This window comes from Mobula hypostoma, chromosome 3 (assembly GCF_963921235.1).
Source record: "Mobula hypostoma chromosome 3, sMobHyp1.1, whole genome shotgun sequence".
Taxonomy (NCBI): Eukaryota; Metazoa; Chordata; class Chondrichthyes; order Myliobatiformes; family Myliobatidae; genus Mobula; species Mobula hypostoma.
This window is the reverse complement of record NC_086099.1, coordinates 154,798,556-154,815,418: the sequence shown is the minus strand read 5'-3', so window position 1 is coordinate 154,815,418 and position 16,863 is coordinate 154,798,556. Positions and strand designations below refer to the sequence as shown.

At 37.5% G+C, this 16,863-nt stretch overlaps 1 protein-coding gene across 2 annotated transcripts in view; it reads right to left on the bottom strand.

The window, feature by feature from the left end:
- Nucleotides 1-1,814: 1,814 nt before the first annotated feature.
- The window catches only part of LOC134344338 (ATP-binding cassette sub-family A member 13-like), a 219,322-nt gene continuing 204,273 nt past the window's right edge, over nucleotides 1,815-16,863 (bottom strand). For both annotated transcript variants that reach the window (XM_063043940.1, XM_063043941.1), the window contains exons 57-63: nucleotides 15,881-16,031; nucleotides 10,938-11,072; nucleotides 9,739-9,842; nucleotides 7,940-8,032; nucleotides 6,969-7,074; nucleotides 4,807-4,944; nucleotides 1,815-3,405 (exon numbers count right to left, since the gene is read on the bottom strand). In XM_063043940.1, coding sequence (XP_062900010.1) covers nucleotides 3,322-3,405; nucleotides 4,807-4,944; nucleotides 6,969-7,074; nucleotides 7,940-8,032; nucleotides 9,739-9,842; nucleotides 10,938-11,072; nucleotides 15,881-16,031 — 811 coding nt within the window. In that variant the 3' untranslated portion in view covers nucleotides 1,815-3,321. The remainder of the gene's footprint in view (nucleotides 3,406-4,806; nucleotides 4,945-6,968; nucleotides 7,075-7,939; nucleotides 8,033-9,738; nucleotides 9,843-10,937; nucleotides 11,073-15,880; nucleotides 16,032-16,863) is intronic.

Below are 16,863 nucleotides of genomic sequence, written 5' to 3'. Positions count from 1 at the left end.
ATTGTTGTGCGCTGTTCGTAATGTGATTAACACTTTGGTCCCAGAGGAACACTGTTTCACTTGTCCATATTCACATACGGGTGAATGATATTGAACCTGAACTTGAGTTGAATTTCAGAGGTGAGGTGAATGAGACTACACTTAACATCACAACAGTATTTGAAGTGTGCTGGTAATGGTACACCTGGTGTACTAGTAACACTGAGACCAATGAGTAACAAGCAGAAAACAATTCAATAGTTGGAATCATATCTTGCAGAATGGTTGTGGTTGTTGAACGTCAATGATCTCAACTCTGTCGTAGGCCCAACTATCCCCAAATACTTAATCATTGACCTTCCTTCTGCTATAAGGACAGAAGAGGTGATGTTTGCTGATGATGTATCACCTGAGCATCACATCAGAAAATTATTTGGCCCATGTCTCCATGCAGCAAAAGGTAGGCAATATTCAGGCAAGACTAGATGAAGACAATACCATTCACATCACACAAATACCAAGTAATGACCACTACAAACAAGGAGTCTAAACTTGACGTGTTGTGGCAGTGCTATCATAGAATACTCCATTTAGTGCAGTGGTTCCCCAGCTGGGGTCCACAGATGCCTCGTTTAATGATAGGGTTCCATGGGTAACAAAGGTTGTGAACCCCTGTTCCAGTGAGACTCATTTCATCAGCTGCTGAGATACAGAGTCAGGCAGATGCAAGAAATCCTGCAGTGAGTCATACCCAACACAAGTGAAGATGGTTGTGGATGTTGGAATTCAGGATATTACTGTAGGAATTCCTGAGATCAGTTTTCTGGACCCAATCATCTTTAGCTGTTTCATCAGTGGCTTACTTTCCATCAAAAGCTGAGAAATGAGAATACCCAATTCCATTTGCAAATTCTCAGTAATAGAAGCGGCCAATGTATAATAGACATGACGGATCAAGTGGCTTCCTTTGGTGTTGTTTACTCATGATTTGCTCCCAATAAACTTTTTTGCTGTATTCATTACATTCAAGAACCTGTTGTTTGATACAGTGTTGATTTATCCCCCACCCCCCCCCCCTCAGATGCATATGTAAACTTATCTCACCTTAGAGCTCGTGTAGCCTCAGACAGACCTGAAGAGGTTAAGGGCAGCATACCATCACCATTGTACCAAACTAGTAGGCCAACTCTCTGAAACTTTAAGAATGTTTAGTCTGAGAGATCTAGTTGTTCACACTGATTCCAGAAGTGGTGTTCTTCTGAGGTTGAGCAAGAGGGAAAAATAAATCTTATTGAAGCAGAGGCCAGGGAGCTTTATTCTGCTTCTGCGCAGGCTGGCCAGAGATGCAAATACATTCTGTTGACAATCACTGATTAAAGTGAGAATCATTTCATTCCCAGTAGTGGTATCATCCATCACTTTGAATGTAACACAGAAAATTTATACCTTGCATTTACACATCACTGTTACTCAAGCCAAAAAAGCTATTAACTTGGCATGGACTGTTAGTGCCATTGCCAACATTGGAAATCACAATCAAGTACTGTATGTGGAGTTTGTGCACTCTCCCTCTGGTCAATCTTCCTCTGTGGGGCTTCTGCACAGTCTCTTCACATATCCCCAAGATGGTAGGTTAAAAGCTCACTGCAAACTACCTAAGGGTTATTGGGTGGTAGGAAAATCAGGATGGACTTGATGGGCTTGTGCAAGGGAATGTAATTAATGATTGTTCTGAGAGCTGCCGCACTCAAATGGCCTCTGGCTAAGAAAGCATTGATGCAAAATAGTATGAAAATACCACAGTACATAATTATCTATTTAAATGTTTATTTTCCTTTTATATCATCTCAATGTGTACTTAAGAATGTATAAATAATTGTAGTTTTATACATATAAAAATGGAAAAGGTTATATGTGTGAAAAAAGTACATGATAATTGTGAATTCCTTATCCAAATAAAAATAAAATTTAAAAAAAAATTTAAAAAAAAGAAAGAAAATCTGAGCATTTATTCTTTAAGGTTCAAAAAATTTGATTTCAATTTGGTTACAAAGTGATAAATGATCAATCTTCAACTTAATTCAGTATTTTATGTATAATTTCCAAATATAATTCTTTGGGAATCCACAAAAGTAAAAGTAAATTTTAAATTTTCCCATTGAATAAAATAACCAATTCCATAATTGCAACATCTTTTATATTAAATAAATCACATTAAAAATCATACAAATATTTCTGCCTATTTCAGCAAGAATCTGGTTAAGAAAGCCCACATGAAGTTTTAAGATGGTCAGTGTAAGATAATTTGTTAATGCTGTCAATCTCGCCCTGTTTGTTAAAAAAAACATTACATTAACTAAAGCATTAATCCCAGCTCTCACAGCATTCACAGAAACTATTTTAACTTAGTTGACTCTCAGTCTCATTACTAAAATCTATTGAAGGACCATTAACTAATCAAATAATTAACATATAGGAACCTATTGCATGCTGCAACTGCCTGTATATCAAAAAGGTATTTTTGTGGGAAAGAGATTGACTTTCTTCTTAACCAGCCTTTTGTTGAACCAAACATAAGTAGATCTAAAGAAAACATTCAACTACATTCAAAAAATTGACTTTAATAGTATTGCATCTTACATTGATTTATTTAACTAACCCAAAATTAAAGTTTAATGTAATGATTAAGAAAAAGTATGATTTTTTTTAAAGATACAATTTGTTAAAATATTATTTTATGAAGACCATTAATTTAATTATATAATACAGAAACAAATTACAGAAAGTGACAATTTTGTCAGAACAGCTCATTTGCTGGATTAATTTTGACCAGAAGCTGTTATCATTTGATGGATTTTCTTCAGGCTGATTGCATCAAAATTGGGAGTATTCAAAAACTGATTTTTATTTCGGTATAACTTAATTTTCCGACATTTGTCTTCAATGCCACTAATTAACAAATCTTAAATGAACAGATGTCGTGTTTTAAATCTTTTTCCAGGTAACACATTGTTCTAGGCATCTTCCTATTTTCCTCCATGATTGTACCAGCCACTTGAATAAGAAGCATTACAATAGTTTAAATCCAGCATTTTTATAATTTAAATTGTAATCTACTCCGTCTTGGTTCCATGTAAAATGTAAGCAGATGAATTGTGCAAAAAGTGTTTTGAAAATCCATCATTGTTAGACAAGTTTAAGTTTAAAAGAAAATCCTTTCAATTGACACAAGATATATGGCTGAGGTATTTAATATCCATCAAGTCCTGAGATTTAAAACATTAACATTCAAAGTAAAACCAGTATCCTGTTATTAATTTCAGCATTCCATTCGTCACAGCTCTACACGGATAGGGTTCTTTTGTCTGCTTCTACAGCTGCTTCACCCAGAGGTTCCTCTAACTGATGAGCAAAATTAATGAAGACCTATTGAATAAAACAGTAATAGGATAAGATGTCAGACAGGTTTTCAACTTCAGATCTATGGGGGGAGAAAGACTGAATGAATGATGAATACTGATGAGAAACACTTTTAACTTCCGTTAGATTCACAGTGAGGGGTGGGAGGTGAAGGGCAATACGAAGGAAAGGAAAAGGACATAAGTCAGAAACCATCCACATTTCTAAACAGCTGCTCTCAGTAAATGTTAACTTTATTGGTTTTATTTTCAGCATCTTAATCTAAATCGCAGTTGGCCCAAGCAATAGGAATTCCTTAAACCTACTGCAATCATTTAACTTTAGTTCATAGAAATTTAGAGCTCACTCACACATGATTTTCAATGAGCACTTCCAGTAGGTAAGTTTCCCTGCAGTGAATATTTTCCAAAAAGGTATTTGAAAACTTCGTAGTTTCAATCTATTCTACTTCCAACATGAAATGATGAGCTACATCCAAATAGATTCCCAGCTTTTTATTTTTTGATCTAACTAGTCCTAATTAACATAAAAATATAACAATGTGCCATGTTAAGTGATCAAAATTAAAATAAAACAAATTAAAACTACTTGCATCAAAAAACCATAATTCGTTCAATGCTGAGCACTGCTGTCGCAGGCCTTCATTAAACTTAACCAATGTTGCTCATTATGTAAGTGCATAATACAGTTAATGATCAAGATCATAAATGGATGAGCTAAAAACAGTAAAGGGGCCGGTGCATTGATTACTTTTCCCCTTCACACTGGATCAGGGTGACAGCACTATTCATTCTAACCATGTACTAAACAGTTATGCCATATAAACAACTTGTAAATTAGTGCTGATGACAACTGTGGCAACTTAAGTCTCATATTTTATTATAGTAAATTCAGATAAGTGACAGGAATGACCCTGGAATTCTGTCAGTATTTAATATTATTAATAGCACTGAATTTCAACTGATCCTTGTAAAATAATGACAACTTAAATCTGCAAATGTTGGAAATCTGATACAAAAGCAGAAAGTTGGGCAGCAGCTATGAAAAAGAAACACTTGATGTTTCAGGTCGAAGATCTTTCATAAAGTGCTTTCTGACGCATCATTCCTCTCAGAATCTTGTAAATGCACACATAAATTTCTGACTGAACTCCGACACATACTGGATCAAAGGTAGATTTATCCATCAGTACAATCAAGAAACGTATCAGGGAGCAGGAAATGAAAGCAAATTAACATGTGACAAAGAGCAAGATGAAAATGGAAAAACTGCAGATGCTGGAAATCAGAAGTAAAATCATTAAATGCTGTACTGAATAGGTCACGTAGCATCTGTTAAAAGAGGACTGAAACCTTAACTTAACCTTAATCATTTGCTGATATTGCATATCAAATACTTGTATAGTACCTGGTCAAGTGTTGCTTGGCTAATGGAGTAGTGATTTATTCTGAGTTGCTCTTTGTTATCCTCAAGAAACCGGAACATCTTTGTTAAATCACCTTCTGTCTGGGGCACATGATATTCCAGAACATATTGATGTTCCTCCTGAGGAAAAAGGAAGCAGCAAAGATGAATAACAGATTGCATTACTGCATTACAATGTTCCTGTTTCTAACAGCAGATTAAAAGTCTAGTCATTCTTTCTTTAAAAGCTTAATGGCCCTGTCCTTTTCTATTAATCCTCCGGATTCAATTTAATCAGTTTTTCTTTCGCTTTTCCTTTGAATAACAATTTAAAAACAAACCTTCACTAAGGACTTGATATTTATCACTCAGGGAATTTTAAAACTTTCTAAAGTTGTCTAAATTTGGGAATTGTACCTTCAGATAAAAGTGTTACTCAGTTATTTAAGGGAGGGAAATGAGGGGATTATTGAATTGTTAGTTTCACATCATTTATGAGGATATAAGTGGAATCTATCAGGAGGGGAAATATTAAATGTCAACAGATGGAATTGTGATACAACAGGAATTCTGCAGATGCTGGAAATTCAAGCAACACACATAAAAGTTGCTGGTGAACGCAGCAGGCCAGGCAGCATCTCTAGGAAGAGGTGCAGTCGACGTTTCAGGCCGAGACCCTTCGTCAGAACTAACTGAAGGAAGAGTGAGTAAGGGATTTGAAAGTTGGAGGGGGAGGGGGAGATCCAAAATGATAGGAGAAGACAGGAGGGGGAGGGATAGAGCCAAGAGCTGGACAGGTGATGGGCAAAAGGGATACGAGAGGATCATGGGACAGGAGGTCCCGGAAGAAAGACAAGCGGGGGGCGGGACCCAGAGGATGGGCAAGGGGTATATTCAGAGGGACAGAGGGAGAAAAAGGAGAGTGAGAGAAAGAATGTGTGTATAAAAATAAGTAACAGATGGGGTACGGGGGGGGGTGGGGCATTAGCAGAAGTTAGAGAAGTCGATGTTCATGCCATCAGGTTGGAGGCTACCCAGACGGAATATAAGGTGTTGTTCCTCCAACCTGAGTGTGGCTTCATCTTTACAGTAGAGGAGGCCGTGGATAGACATGTCAGAATGGGAATGGGATGTGGAATTAAAATGTGTGGCCACTGGGAGATCCTGCTTTCTCTGGCGGACAGAATTATGATAGTTATGCTTGATCAAACTAGTTGAAATATTTTGAAGAGGTCTTTGGATGAGGAGCATCTGTAGATGCATATCTAGTCTTCTGAAAGACATTTGATAAGTGTGGGGGAAAAGATTGTGAGTTAAAGATTTTGCTAGACAAAGGGTTAATATTAGCTTTTGAATATGGAAACCAGTTAGCAATTTAATTTGTGAACTATATGGCCTGGCTTTTTAGCAGAGACAAGTCTTAGCATAAATACTTGCAGTTGCTTATCTTGTAAGAATTAGCCTTAAGGATATGAGACAAACTGCCTGTTAATATGAAGTTATTCACAGGACTGAATTTTTAATCTTTTACTGTTGCTATGGGTGTAGCTTATCACAAGAGAACTGCAAGTGAACCTGGTTTATCTTTTGTAATTCACGAGGTAATCAAACAGCCTTTGCTTTTTTATTGATTTGTACATGTTAAAAAAAGGAGCTGTGTTCTCTGTATTATCTGGAGTTTGAAACCCACTGTTAGACGTTCCACTACCTACGGTATCGTGAGTAAAGCTCTTTACTTCGAAATCTGTGTCTAATTTACTTGCAATAAACTTTAATCAAATTTCCTGAACAAATTAACTACTCTAACAATAAGTTTCAATGCAAATAATTAAAAGCATAGCGATTAGGATTCTACCTTCTAATATAGCTCAGTAATTGGTTGGGAAATAGCAGAAAGGAGTTGAGAAAACATTCTGATGGGGTATAACATGAAGTAGTACTTAGCGGTTAGCACTGAGCCTCAGTAAACTATGGCAATGACCATAAATGCAGGGCTTTTCCTAAAGCTAACCACCAAAATGCAAAGCTTTCATCACAAAATCTGAGCTATTGTAGCTTAATTATAGCCAAGTAAACTTTACTAAACTTTACTACTTTACTTTAAATTTAACATAACTGTTTAATTACTCTTTCTCTTCAATTACATAACATTGTTAATAAAATACCTTCAACGTTGTGCCAGGGAAACGTGACATCAACAGTTCTGTGAGCTCCATTGTGTTGGCTGATTTTTGACAGAGTGCTACTTTAACTGAATAAACTCCACCAAACCTAAGTGATTAACAAAAGAATTAATTTTCTTATTTTTCATGACACAGAAGAGGAAGTAATCTGTAAATTTTTATTTATAAATAATTGCTAAATTACCAGAAAAGTGTTCTAAAAACCTAACAAAATAAAACATTGCATATTAAAATGCACTATTTGAAACAGCATTATTACATTGAAATGATTCCTGGCTGGTAGAACTAAACGGACCCCATAACAATATCAGTTTGTATTCTACCTTCAAAATTCACTCCCTGAGCTTTAATGGGATGAACTTTTAGAAGCAACTACAGTCCTAAATGTGGCCATAAATCGCTGTTCAGAGACATTCGCCTAGCACAAGTTCTCTTGCGCATAATAATAATGACAATTTTTATCAATGTTTCTTGGCAAATTCTTCAGAAGTTTCTCGCATCTGGTAACAAGTTGTACATTACCATGAAAATACCCCCAGAGTCAAGTGTGTGCATTCTTCCCAGAAATAATTTGATTGTTGCCAAATTGGTCAAAATAAACTAGGATTAGGGACAAACATTTGCTTTTAAATCTGAACTATTGTTCAACGGGCTAAAATTTAAACATTTGAATTTGTGCTTTGTTTCTCATCATCCCTAAAGATTCAGCTGCAAAGTGCTGAGTCATAGCTGAAGACAAACATACAGGGAAATGAATCTGCAGGAAGGGCAACATTGATTTATTGCGTAAATGTGCCCATCGTAATTTCACTTAAAAGTTTCAATTTTGTAAGAAAAGTCCTTCTCATCTTATTCTTGCCACGAAACATAAACAGCAAGAGTTAGGCATTTATTTAAAGAAGATTGTCGCATCCTATACTTGACTGTAGTTCCGTATAGAATGCCAAACCTACCTGTTTTTAATGTGCTTGGGAGAGCCAATGCATCTGAATTTCCCATTTACCATAATGGCAAGTCTGGTACACAAGGCCTCACATTCCTCCATGCTGAAGAAGAAAAAGAAGAAAAAAAGGTTTGTGATGGAAAAAAAATGCACACAGGTTAAAAAAAAGGTCATGCACATGCTTTTACCAAGCATTTTGTTTGCATCTCAATTTCAGCCAAAGGGTTTAGAAAATATAATTAAATTCTTCAAACGCTTACAGATCAATAGTGTTAAACAATGCTAACAAGACAATAGCTTTAAATATTTGGTAAATCAGTAAATGAGACCTCCGTTAAGCATCTAACAGACCAATATTATTTCAGTAAATCAGCCTGGAAGGGAAGTTCAAATCAGGCTCACTTCTAAAGCAATCAGTACATTATAACTCACCACAATTACTTATCACACATTTCATTAATTCAATGGTTTTCAAACTTTGCAAAACTATGTAAACAAATTTATATAAAAATATAAATTAGAGCATATTCAATTTAAATTATCTAATATTTACAAAACCCAGAGGAAATTTATCTTGAAAGTAAAATTTGTGGTTATAAAATCTTTGCATTGTTGATGTAATAAATCAGCACTTCATCATTAAATTAGTATACATAATATGATATTGTAGGTACTGCATAGAAAAATACCTATTACATTAGATTATTAGATTAGATTATGAAGACACACAGTCCTCTTTTATTGTCATTTAGTAATGCATGCATTAAGAAATGATACAATATCATCACATAATTGGTGTGATTTAGGATTATCTGGTGAGTTTAACTGGTTCAAACACTCCTCAAGGAGTGAGTGATACTTTTAATAACCCACTGCTAATTGTGGCCAACCTTTAGAGACCTTTATTAAACATTACAAAGTGATGATTCAATTAATTAAGAGAAGAACTGGTAAGTTTTTGGAGAGAGCAGAAACACTAGGGTTATGACACCAACATTTGATTGAATAACTACAGTTTTTAACAAATTCACAGCATGCTGTGGCTTCAAACGTAGAGTGCTGTTTAAGTTAAAGAACACACAGAGAGGTTCTAAAGAGCACAGGACCTTGGAGGTTCAATACTTTCAACAGAGGATGTAGAGGTCAGCATTGGAAGAACATGGATATTATGGATGAATATCATAGAGAAAGTTTTGAAGGGAAGTGTAGTTCCACTCATTAGTACAATGGTGAAAATGCACTGAAAGGAGGTTGTGGTCAACCAGATAAAAATCAACAAACAGGATAGCTTACATTTGTTATAATCATATATTATAACATCTGTGACTCCAATAAATCCTACTTCAATACTGTGGCAGGGCAGCAACCTGAATGAAGAACTTCAAACATTGGCCGCGGATAAGTAAGTGGAATACTGCTTTTATGATGTGTGCTTGAATCTTATTCTGTACAGTTTAGGAAATTGTATCCTGGTCCTCTGTGCATTGGAGGTGTAGATGCAGGCGCACCAGGTATGTGCAACATATTATCTCTTTCAACTTTGTCCTCTAACGTATGGTTCACCCATACTAAAGTTTAAAGGTCATGAATCTATTGCAGATGGTATATTTTCTACTGTGCTTTTTGCAAATTTTAATGGACCCCACGCAATTACCTTAACAAGTGTGCAACCTCACTCGCAAAGAATTTTCAGCTATAGAACTTCAGCTGGCATTTTGGCATGGCACACCACACCAAAACAAATACAAACACGGATTTTGCTTTTATCGTTTGTTTGTACGCTATGTGCCAAAAATCAAGTTAACGTACCTGTGTGATGTCAAGATGGCTGCACACCCAGCCTCCACTTCACTTCGGATCACTTTCCAGAGAAAACGCTTGGATTCAGGATCCATTCCTGTGCTTGGCTCATCCTAAATACAAAAAAATACCTACACATCAAAAGATCATCCTCAGAGTGCTCATACAAGGGCAGTTAAGACATTTAGGTTATTGAGTACTGTAGTGTAAAACCAGGACTTTCAGCTCACAAAATTCATGCTAATCTTTTTGCCCTGAAAATTGACGCCTATGCTAATTCAATTTGCCCTTATTTGCCCTCATTATTCCTTGGAGTTTAGAAGAATGAGGGGAGACCTCATAGAAACATTTCGAATGTTAAAAGGCATGGACAGAGTGGATGTGGCAAAATTGTTTCCCATGATGGGGGAGTCTAGTACGAGAGGGCATGACTTCAGGATTGAAGGGCGCCCTTTCAGAACAGAAATGCGAAGAAATTTTTTTAGTCAGAATCTATGGAATTTGTTGCCACGGGCAGCAGTGGAGGCCAAGTCATTGGGTGTATTTAAGGCAGAGATTGATAGGTATCTGAGTAGCCAGGGCATCAAAGGTTATGGTGAGAAGGCGGGGCAGTGGGACTAAATAGGATAAAATGGATCAGCTCATGATAAAATGGCGGAGCAGACTCGACGGGGCGAATGGCCTACTTCTGCTCCTTTGTCTTATGGTCTGTGCATTGCCTATTGAAGTGTTTGCCTGAAATATCTCTTAAATGTGGTTATTGTATCTAATTGTACCAGTTGCTCTCACAGTGTTCCAGGTATTCACAATCCTTTCTGTAAGTAGCTTATCCTCAAGCCCCCTCAGTCCTCTCACCTTAAACCACTGTGCTCTTGTTTTCACTCCACCTACCCTGGGGAAAAGATTCTGACTATCTACCTTATGAACGTTTCTCATAATCTCATACTTTCATCACATCACCCTCAGCCTTCCTCACTCCTGGGGAAAACAATCTCTCCCATAACTGACGTCTTAAAACGTTATTGTCTTGCATCTTGTGTTGCATCTTCAGGAAATTGACATCATTGTTCACCTATCTTGCTCCTTTGCTCAGCAAAAAGATGTAACCCAATAATGCAAGGTCTGTTCAATTAAATATTCCAAAAGAAAACCAAAAGCATTTAATACTAACTGTATTATTGGAATCTACTGTAAATTAGTAATCTTACCAGTAAAATAACTTGTGGTTTGCCGATCAACGCCAATGCTGTTGACAGCTTCCTCCTTGTACCACCACTGTATGTCTTCACTATTTTCTTAACATGGAATGTCAGATGCAGGCGATGAGCAAGATCATGAATAGTCTGCAATGGTAGGGGGAGGGAACATATTAAAAACTGACCAGAATTGAGACCAATAGCAATACACCAATAATAGTTTTTTTTTTAAAAGAAGTACATTCATGAACTGTAAGAAAGCAAATTTGACAGGTAGGTTGAGGCAAAATTAGACAGCAGTGCTTATTACATGGAACAATAACTTCATAGCCTACACCAAAAGACAATATTAAAACTGATTAAAATATAGGGAGAAGAACAAACTTTTATTGACTTCAACCCGTTTCATTTGACTTCAGGAGCAGCTGAAGACAGAGACATTTTGCTCTAACCATGGAAAAGCTCAAGTTGATCTGAGATTGCCCACCTCTATCAGTAATCTGTCATGATTAATTTACAATTTTGGAACATAAATAGTCATTTAACTTAATCCAAATTTATATTAAAGGTTTCAGAAATTACAGTTTGAAAACTAATTGTCTGCTGGACAAATACAGTTGTAAAAGTTCAAGTTTATTGTCATTCAACTATATATGTGTATACTGCCAAATGAAACAATGTTCCTCCAGACCAAGATGCACAACACAGTACATATAACTCACAGGCAACACAAAGTAATGTTGCCACAAAGAAATTAAGGTGCATTTACAACACAAGTTTAAAAAGTAAACAGTATAACACTACTGGTGCTTCATATGTGATAAGATCTGGGTGGTAGCAGGGAGTTCAATAATCTCTAAGTTGGGCACTCACCACATGTCAGAGTGGTTTGTGAGTCCAGTGATGGCCAGTACCAAGACAGTCCCTGCACTACAACAAGCCACGCTGAACTCCTGGGTGGCCAGCTTCTAGAGCAAGAGGTCACACTGGGGCAAACAGCATGGCACAGGGACAGGCAGAAAGGAATTCTGGGGCAATGGGATATCTGCTGGTTTTGTGAGGCTGTAGTAATCTTGAAGCAAATGAGAATATTCATAAAAGTGGGAACAAGTGTAGGCCATCTAGCTCTTCAACCCTTCCCCAATAAGCATTAAGATTAAAAATGAAGAGTCACCAAAGACTCCTGTAAATTTCTCTAGATGTACAGTGGAGGGTATTCTTGGTGGTTGTATCACAGCCTGGTATGAAGGTACCAATGCACAGGATTGCAGGGGCTGCAGGGGATTGTGGGTTCAGCCAGCCCTATTACAGGTGCAACTTGCCATTGAGGATATCTTGAAGAGGCAGTGTCTCCAGAAAGTGGCATCCAACATTAAGGATCGTCACCATCCAGAACATTCCCTCCTCTTGTTACTACTATCAAGTAGGAGGTATAGAATCTAGAAGTCCCACATACATTGATTCAGGAAGAGTTTCTGCCCCTCTGACATCAGATTTCTGAACAGTCCATGAACACCACCTTTTCATTTCTTTTTGTACTAATTTACTTATCGTAATTTTATGTCTTTGCACAGTACTGCTGCTGCAAAACAACAAATTTTATGTCATATAAGGCAACAATAATAAACTGAAATCTGATTCCTGTTCTAAGATTATGGCTCAGCACCATTTTTCAATACTATCTCCATAACCTGTGAGTATCTTAACGTGCAGAAAAATATCAGTTTTAAATTAACTAAATGTAGTTCTTAACTAACTTTAATTTCCAGTTGATAGCCATCCAGTTCATCACCTTCAGTATGAAGAATTGTTTCCTCAATGTCCTACCCTTATTTTGGTCTAAGATTCTCCGGTTAGGAACTGACGGAGGAGTAGAAGGGTGGGTTGTAAACATCATCTCTGCATCTAGCATGGCCCCCCTTTGGAAGCTTCAAATGAGATTTCCTCTCATTCTTCTAAGTTGGAGAGAATAATCTGAACTCATACTGTGAAATGTATATCTCCGGAACCAGAAGCGTGAATTTTCATTGAACTTGATATATTATGGGAGTACAATGATTCTTAGAGAAGGAGACCAAAACTATACACAATATAGCACAACCTATAAAATTACAGTAAGACTTTTAATTAACTATATCCAAATCCTCATGCAACAAAGGCTAATATTATATTTCCCCCCTTAATTGCTTGCTGCATTACATGTTTGCATTGAGAAACTTGTATACTTCAGCACAGCCAATCTCTCACCATTTAACAAATACTCCCCATTTCTACTGCATGTGCCATCCACATCATATTCCATCTACCATGTTCTTGCTCAAATTCAGAGCTTGACTACATTCCTTGGAATCTCTTCACAATTCCTTCATACTTACAATTGTACTAGATTAGTAACATTAACACATTTGGAAATATGAGATTTGATCCACTCAGCCAATTTTTTTTTACATACATTGGGAACAATTGGGACCCACTCACTGATCCCTATCATAGTCCATCAGTCATATTGTGCTGACTTGAGATGGGTCCATTTATTCAGACAACTTTCATTCTACTGACAAGAAATTCTCAATCTATGTTAATATTTAGCCTCCCCTCCTTCTCACCACGCTCTGTATACTCTAATCTCACCAAGCAAATTTCTATATGGGACCTTATTGTACACCTTCTGAAAATCCAATTACACCAGATTCACTGGTTCCCCCTTATCTGTTTTAATACTCACAGCACCAAAGAGCTCTTGAGATTAGTCACACATGATTTTTCTTTTCATAAATCCATGTCTGCTCTATTCAATCCTATTATTCTTTACAAGTCTGTTACTACATTTTTCATTGCTGAAAATGATTTAAAACAATGTAACTTGGGCATACTGTAGTTGTAAAAGCCCAGTCATTTATGACTGCGGGCACCATGGTAGTGTAGCAGTTAGTGCAATGCTATTACAGCTAGGGGCATTGGAGTTTGGAGTTCAATTCAGAATTCATCTGCAAGGAGTCTGTAAGTCCTCCCTGTAGAATGCATGGGTTTTCTCCAGGCACTACAATTTCCTCCCACAGACCAAAGACATACTGGTTAGTAGGTTAATTGGTCATTGCAAATTGTCCTGTGATTAGGCTGGGGTTAAGTCGGGGGTTGCTGGGCATTGCAGCTCAAGGGACCAGAAGGGTCTGTTCTGTGCAGTATCTCAATAAATAAATAAATGAATTTAAAATGGAACACCACACCTGGTCATTCAGCAAGAAGTACAATTAATACTAATAAAATATTGGTTTCAACCAGGTTTCTTTCCTTCCTTACTCTCAGCCTCCTAAAGAAAGTAGTGGGAGACTCCCATTCAATCTAATTGGCTACAACTTCAGACTTCATTCATCTCCTCCTATTTATACCTTTCCCAGATATCAAAGGAGATATTAAACTGGTGTGAGTCAATCTAGAACAGTGGTCCCCAACCACCGGGCCTCGGACCAGTACCGGGCCGCAAAGCATGTGCTACCGGGCCGCGAGGAAGCGATATGAGTCAGCTGCACCTTTCCTCATTCTCTGTCATGCAGTGTTGAACTTGAACATAGGGCTGCCAACTATCCTGTATTTGCCGGGACATCCCATATATTAGGGTAAACTGGTTTGTCCCATACGGGACCGCCTTTGTCCCGTATTTCCCCGCTAAGGTAAAGCGTTCCTATGAAACCTTTCGTGCCGAAATGACATGAAGCAAAGAAGCAATTACCATTAATTTATATGGGAAAAATTTTTGAGCGTTCCCAGACCCAAAAAAATAACCTATCAAATCATACCAAATAACACATAAACCGGAAAATAACAGGAACATATAGTAAAAACAGGAATGATATGATAAATACACAGCCTATATAAAGTAGAAATAATGTATGTACAGTATAGTTGGGAAAATGAAGGCAAAATGGATTTGTGGGGGAAAAAAAATCGGCACATACGCGCATGCGCACACCACATGCACACGTCATGCATGCACACACAGGTGCCCACACAAGGTTTCATGGTCATGGTAGTCTTTCCTGGGATAAAGTGTCCCGGGATTTGACTGCTACTTTTGTCCCTTATTTGGGAGAGAGAAAGTTGGCAACCCTAACTGTAGAAGTGAGTTTAACCCTACTTGAACACCACCACCACCCACCCCCCACCCCCCACCCCCCACCCCCCGGTCGGCCGGACCACAAGAATATTGTCAATATTAAACCGGTCCGCGGTGCAAAAAAGGTTGGGGACCCCTGATCTAGAATGCTAGCAAGAAATTGGCCGAAGGCTGGAGCAATTCATACAAAGGGTAAATTGACAATGTGAGAAAAATGACCAGACCAGTAAGAAATTTAAGCTACTTTTACTCCAGACAGATACATTGTTTGTGTTCCAGTCTCACAGCTGGCTCCATCACTTTCATCTCACAGTCTCTCCTCCGAAGCACTCTATCACTGATCTTCCTTTTTCCTCACTCTGGCTCTCCACTCTTTGTTTGCCGTTTAAAATTTGTTTAATCTCTAGATGTTCCTACTCCTGATGAAAAGTTATCAGTCTAAAAAGTTAACTCTATTGTTCTCTCCACAGCTGCTAACCGAGTAATTCCAACAGTTTTAGGAAGGAATACATGCACATTTCTGGCTCTTTCATGGCTTTGTTTTTAGAAGAATAAAACATAGTTTCTGTAACTGTAGCATTGTATGCTGCATCCTGTTATTGTCTTTCCCTTGTACTACTTCACTACACTGATCTGATGAAATGATGTGCACAGGAGTCATGCAAAACAAAATTTTTTCGCTATACCTGGGTACATGTGATAATAATAAACCAATTTACCATTCATGTCCTGGGAAAGGGCAAGGAATAATATTAGATACCTCCACTGAATGAGCAGCATAAAAACAAGGACAAGGCTAAATGAGCAACACTTTTATAAATACATATTTACAGTGACTCACCTTCTTGATCGTCTTTTCAGGCAGGCCACGGATTCTAGCATAGTAATACAGGTGCTCCCAACCAGTCAACAGTTCATCCAATGCATCGAACTGGGGACAGTAGCCAATCAGAGTCCCATCAATACTGCTACCCACAATATCTTGTTCAGTCCTAGTATAAAAGAAGTAAACACGCCACAATTAAAATCAGACAAAAGAAATGAACTTATTGAAGGGAAATACAGGGAGAAAAGTTCAACCAGTGGATGGTCCCTTTGCAGTTGTTAGACATTAGAGACCAAGGATGAAAATTTTCTCCACTGTTGCTATGAAGAAAATGGAAAATCTTGCAGTAACCTAGCAACAGCAAATTAAATTCCACATAGGATTTTCCTAACAGGAATGCCTTCTTTAATTATTAATTAGGAAATAAAATATATCTAGAAAGGCAGAGAATTCAGCCCAACGGCTGGTATTGCTTTACAGTATGCTTTGTGTTAGTTAGATTCAAAGCAAAATTAACTACTGGATTGGAGACACAAGAGACTGCAGACTGTGTAATCTGGATCAACAATCGGCTGGAGGAACCCATGGGCTGAGCAGCATCTGTGGGAGAAAAGGAATTGTCCACATTTTGGGTTGAAACTCTGCACCAGTATTAGACTGGAACAATCTTTGACACAATGTTTAAAAAAATTTATAAAACTGTATGCACATTCAAGTGCCAAGAATCAATGTTGTCCTTGTACCATCTGACAAAAAGCAATACTACGTCAGCAGTTAGACTAGACTCTTCCTATTTTTCTTAAACGATGCTTCATTCAAGTTCAACTTGAAGTGTAATTGGCATTCAATCATACATGAATACCATGAATACAACCAAATGAAACAGCTTCACTCTGGGGTCAAAGTGCAAAACACAGTACACGTTGTGCATTCTGAGATGGTCAATGAAACCACACATGTGACTGATGGCAAAAGCTGGTGGACAGCTGATGAGATGG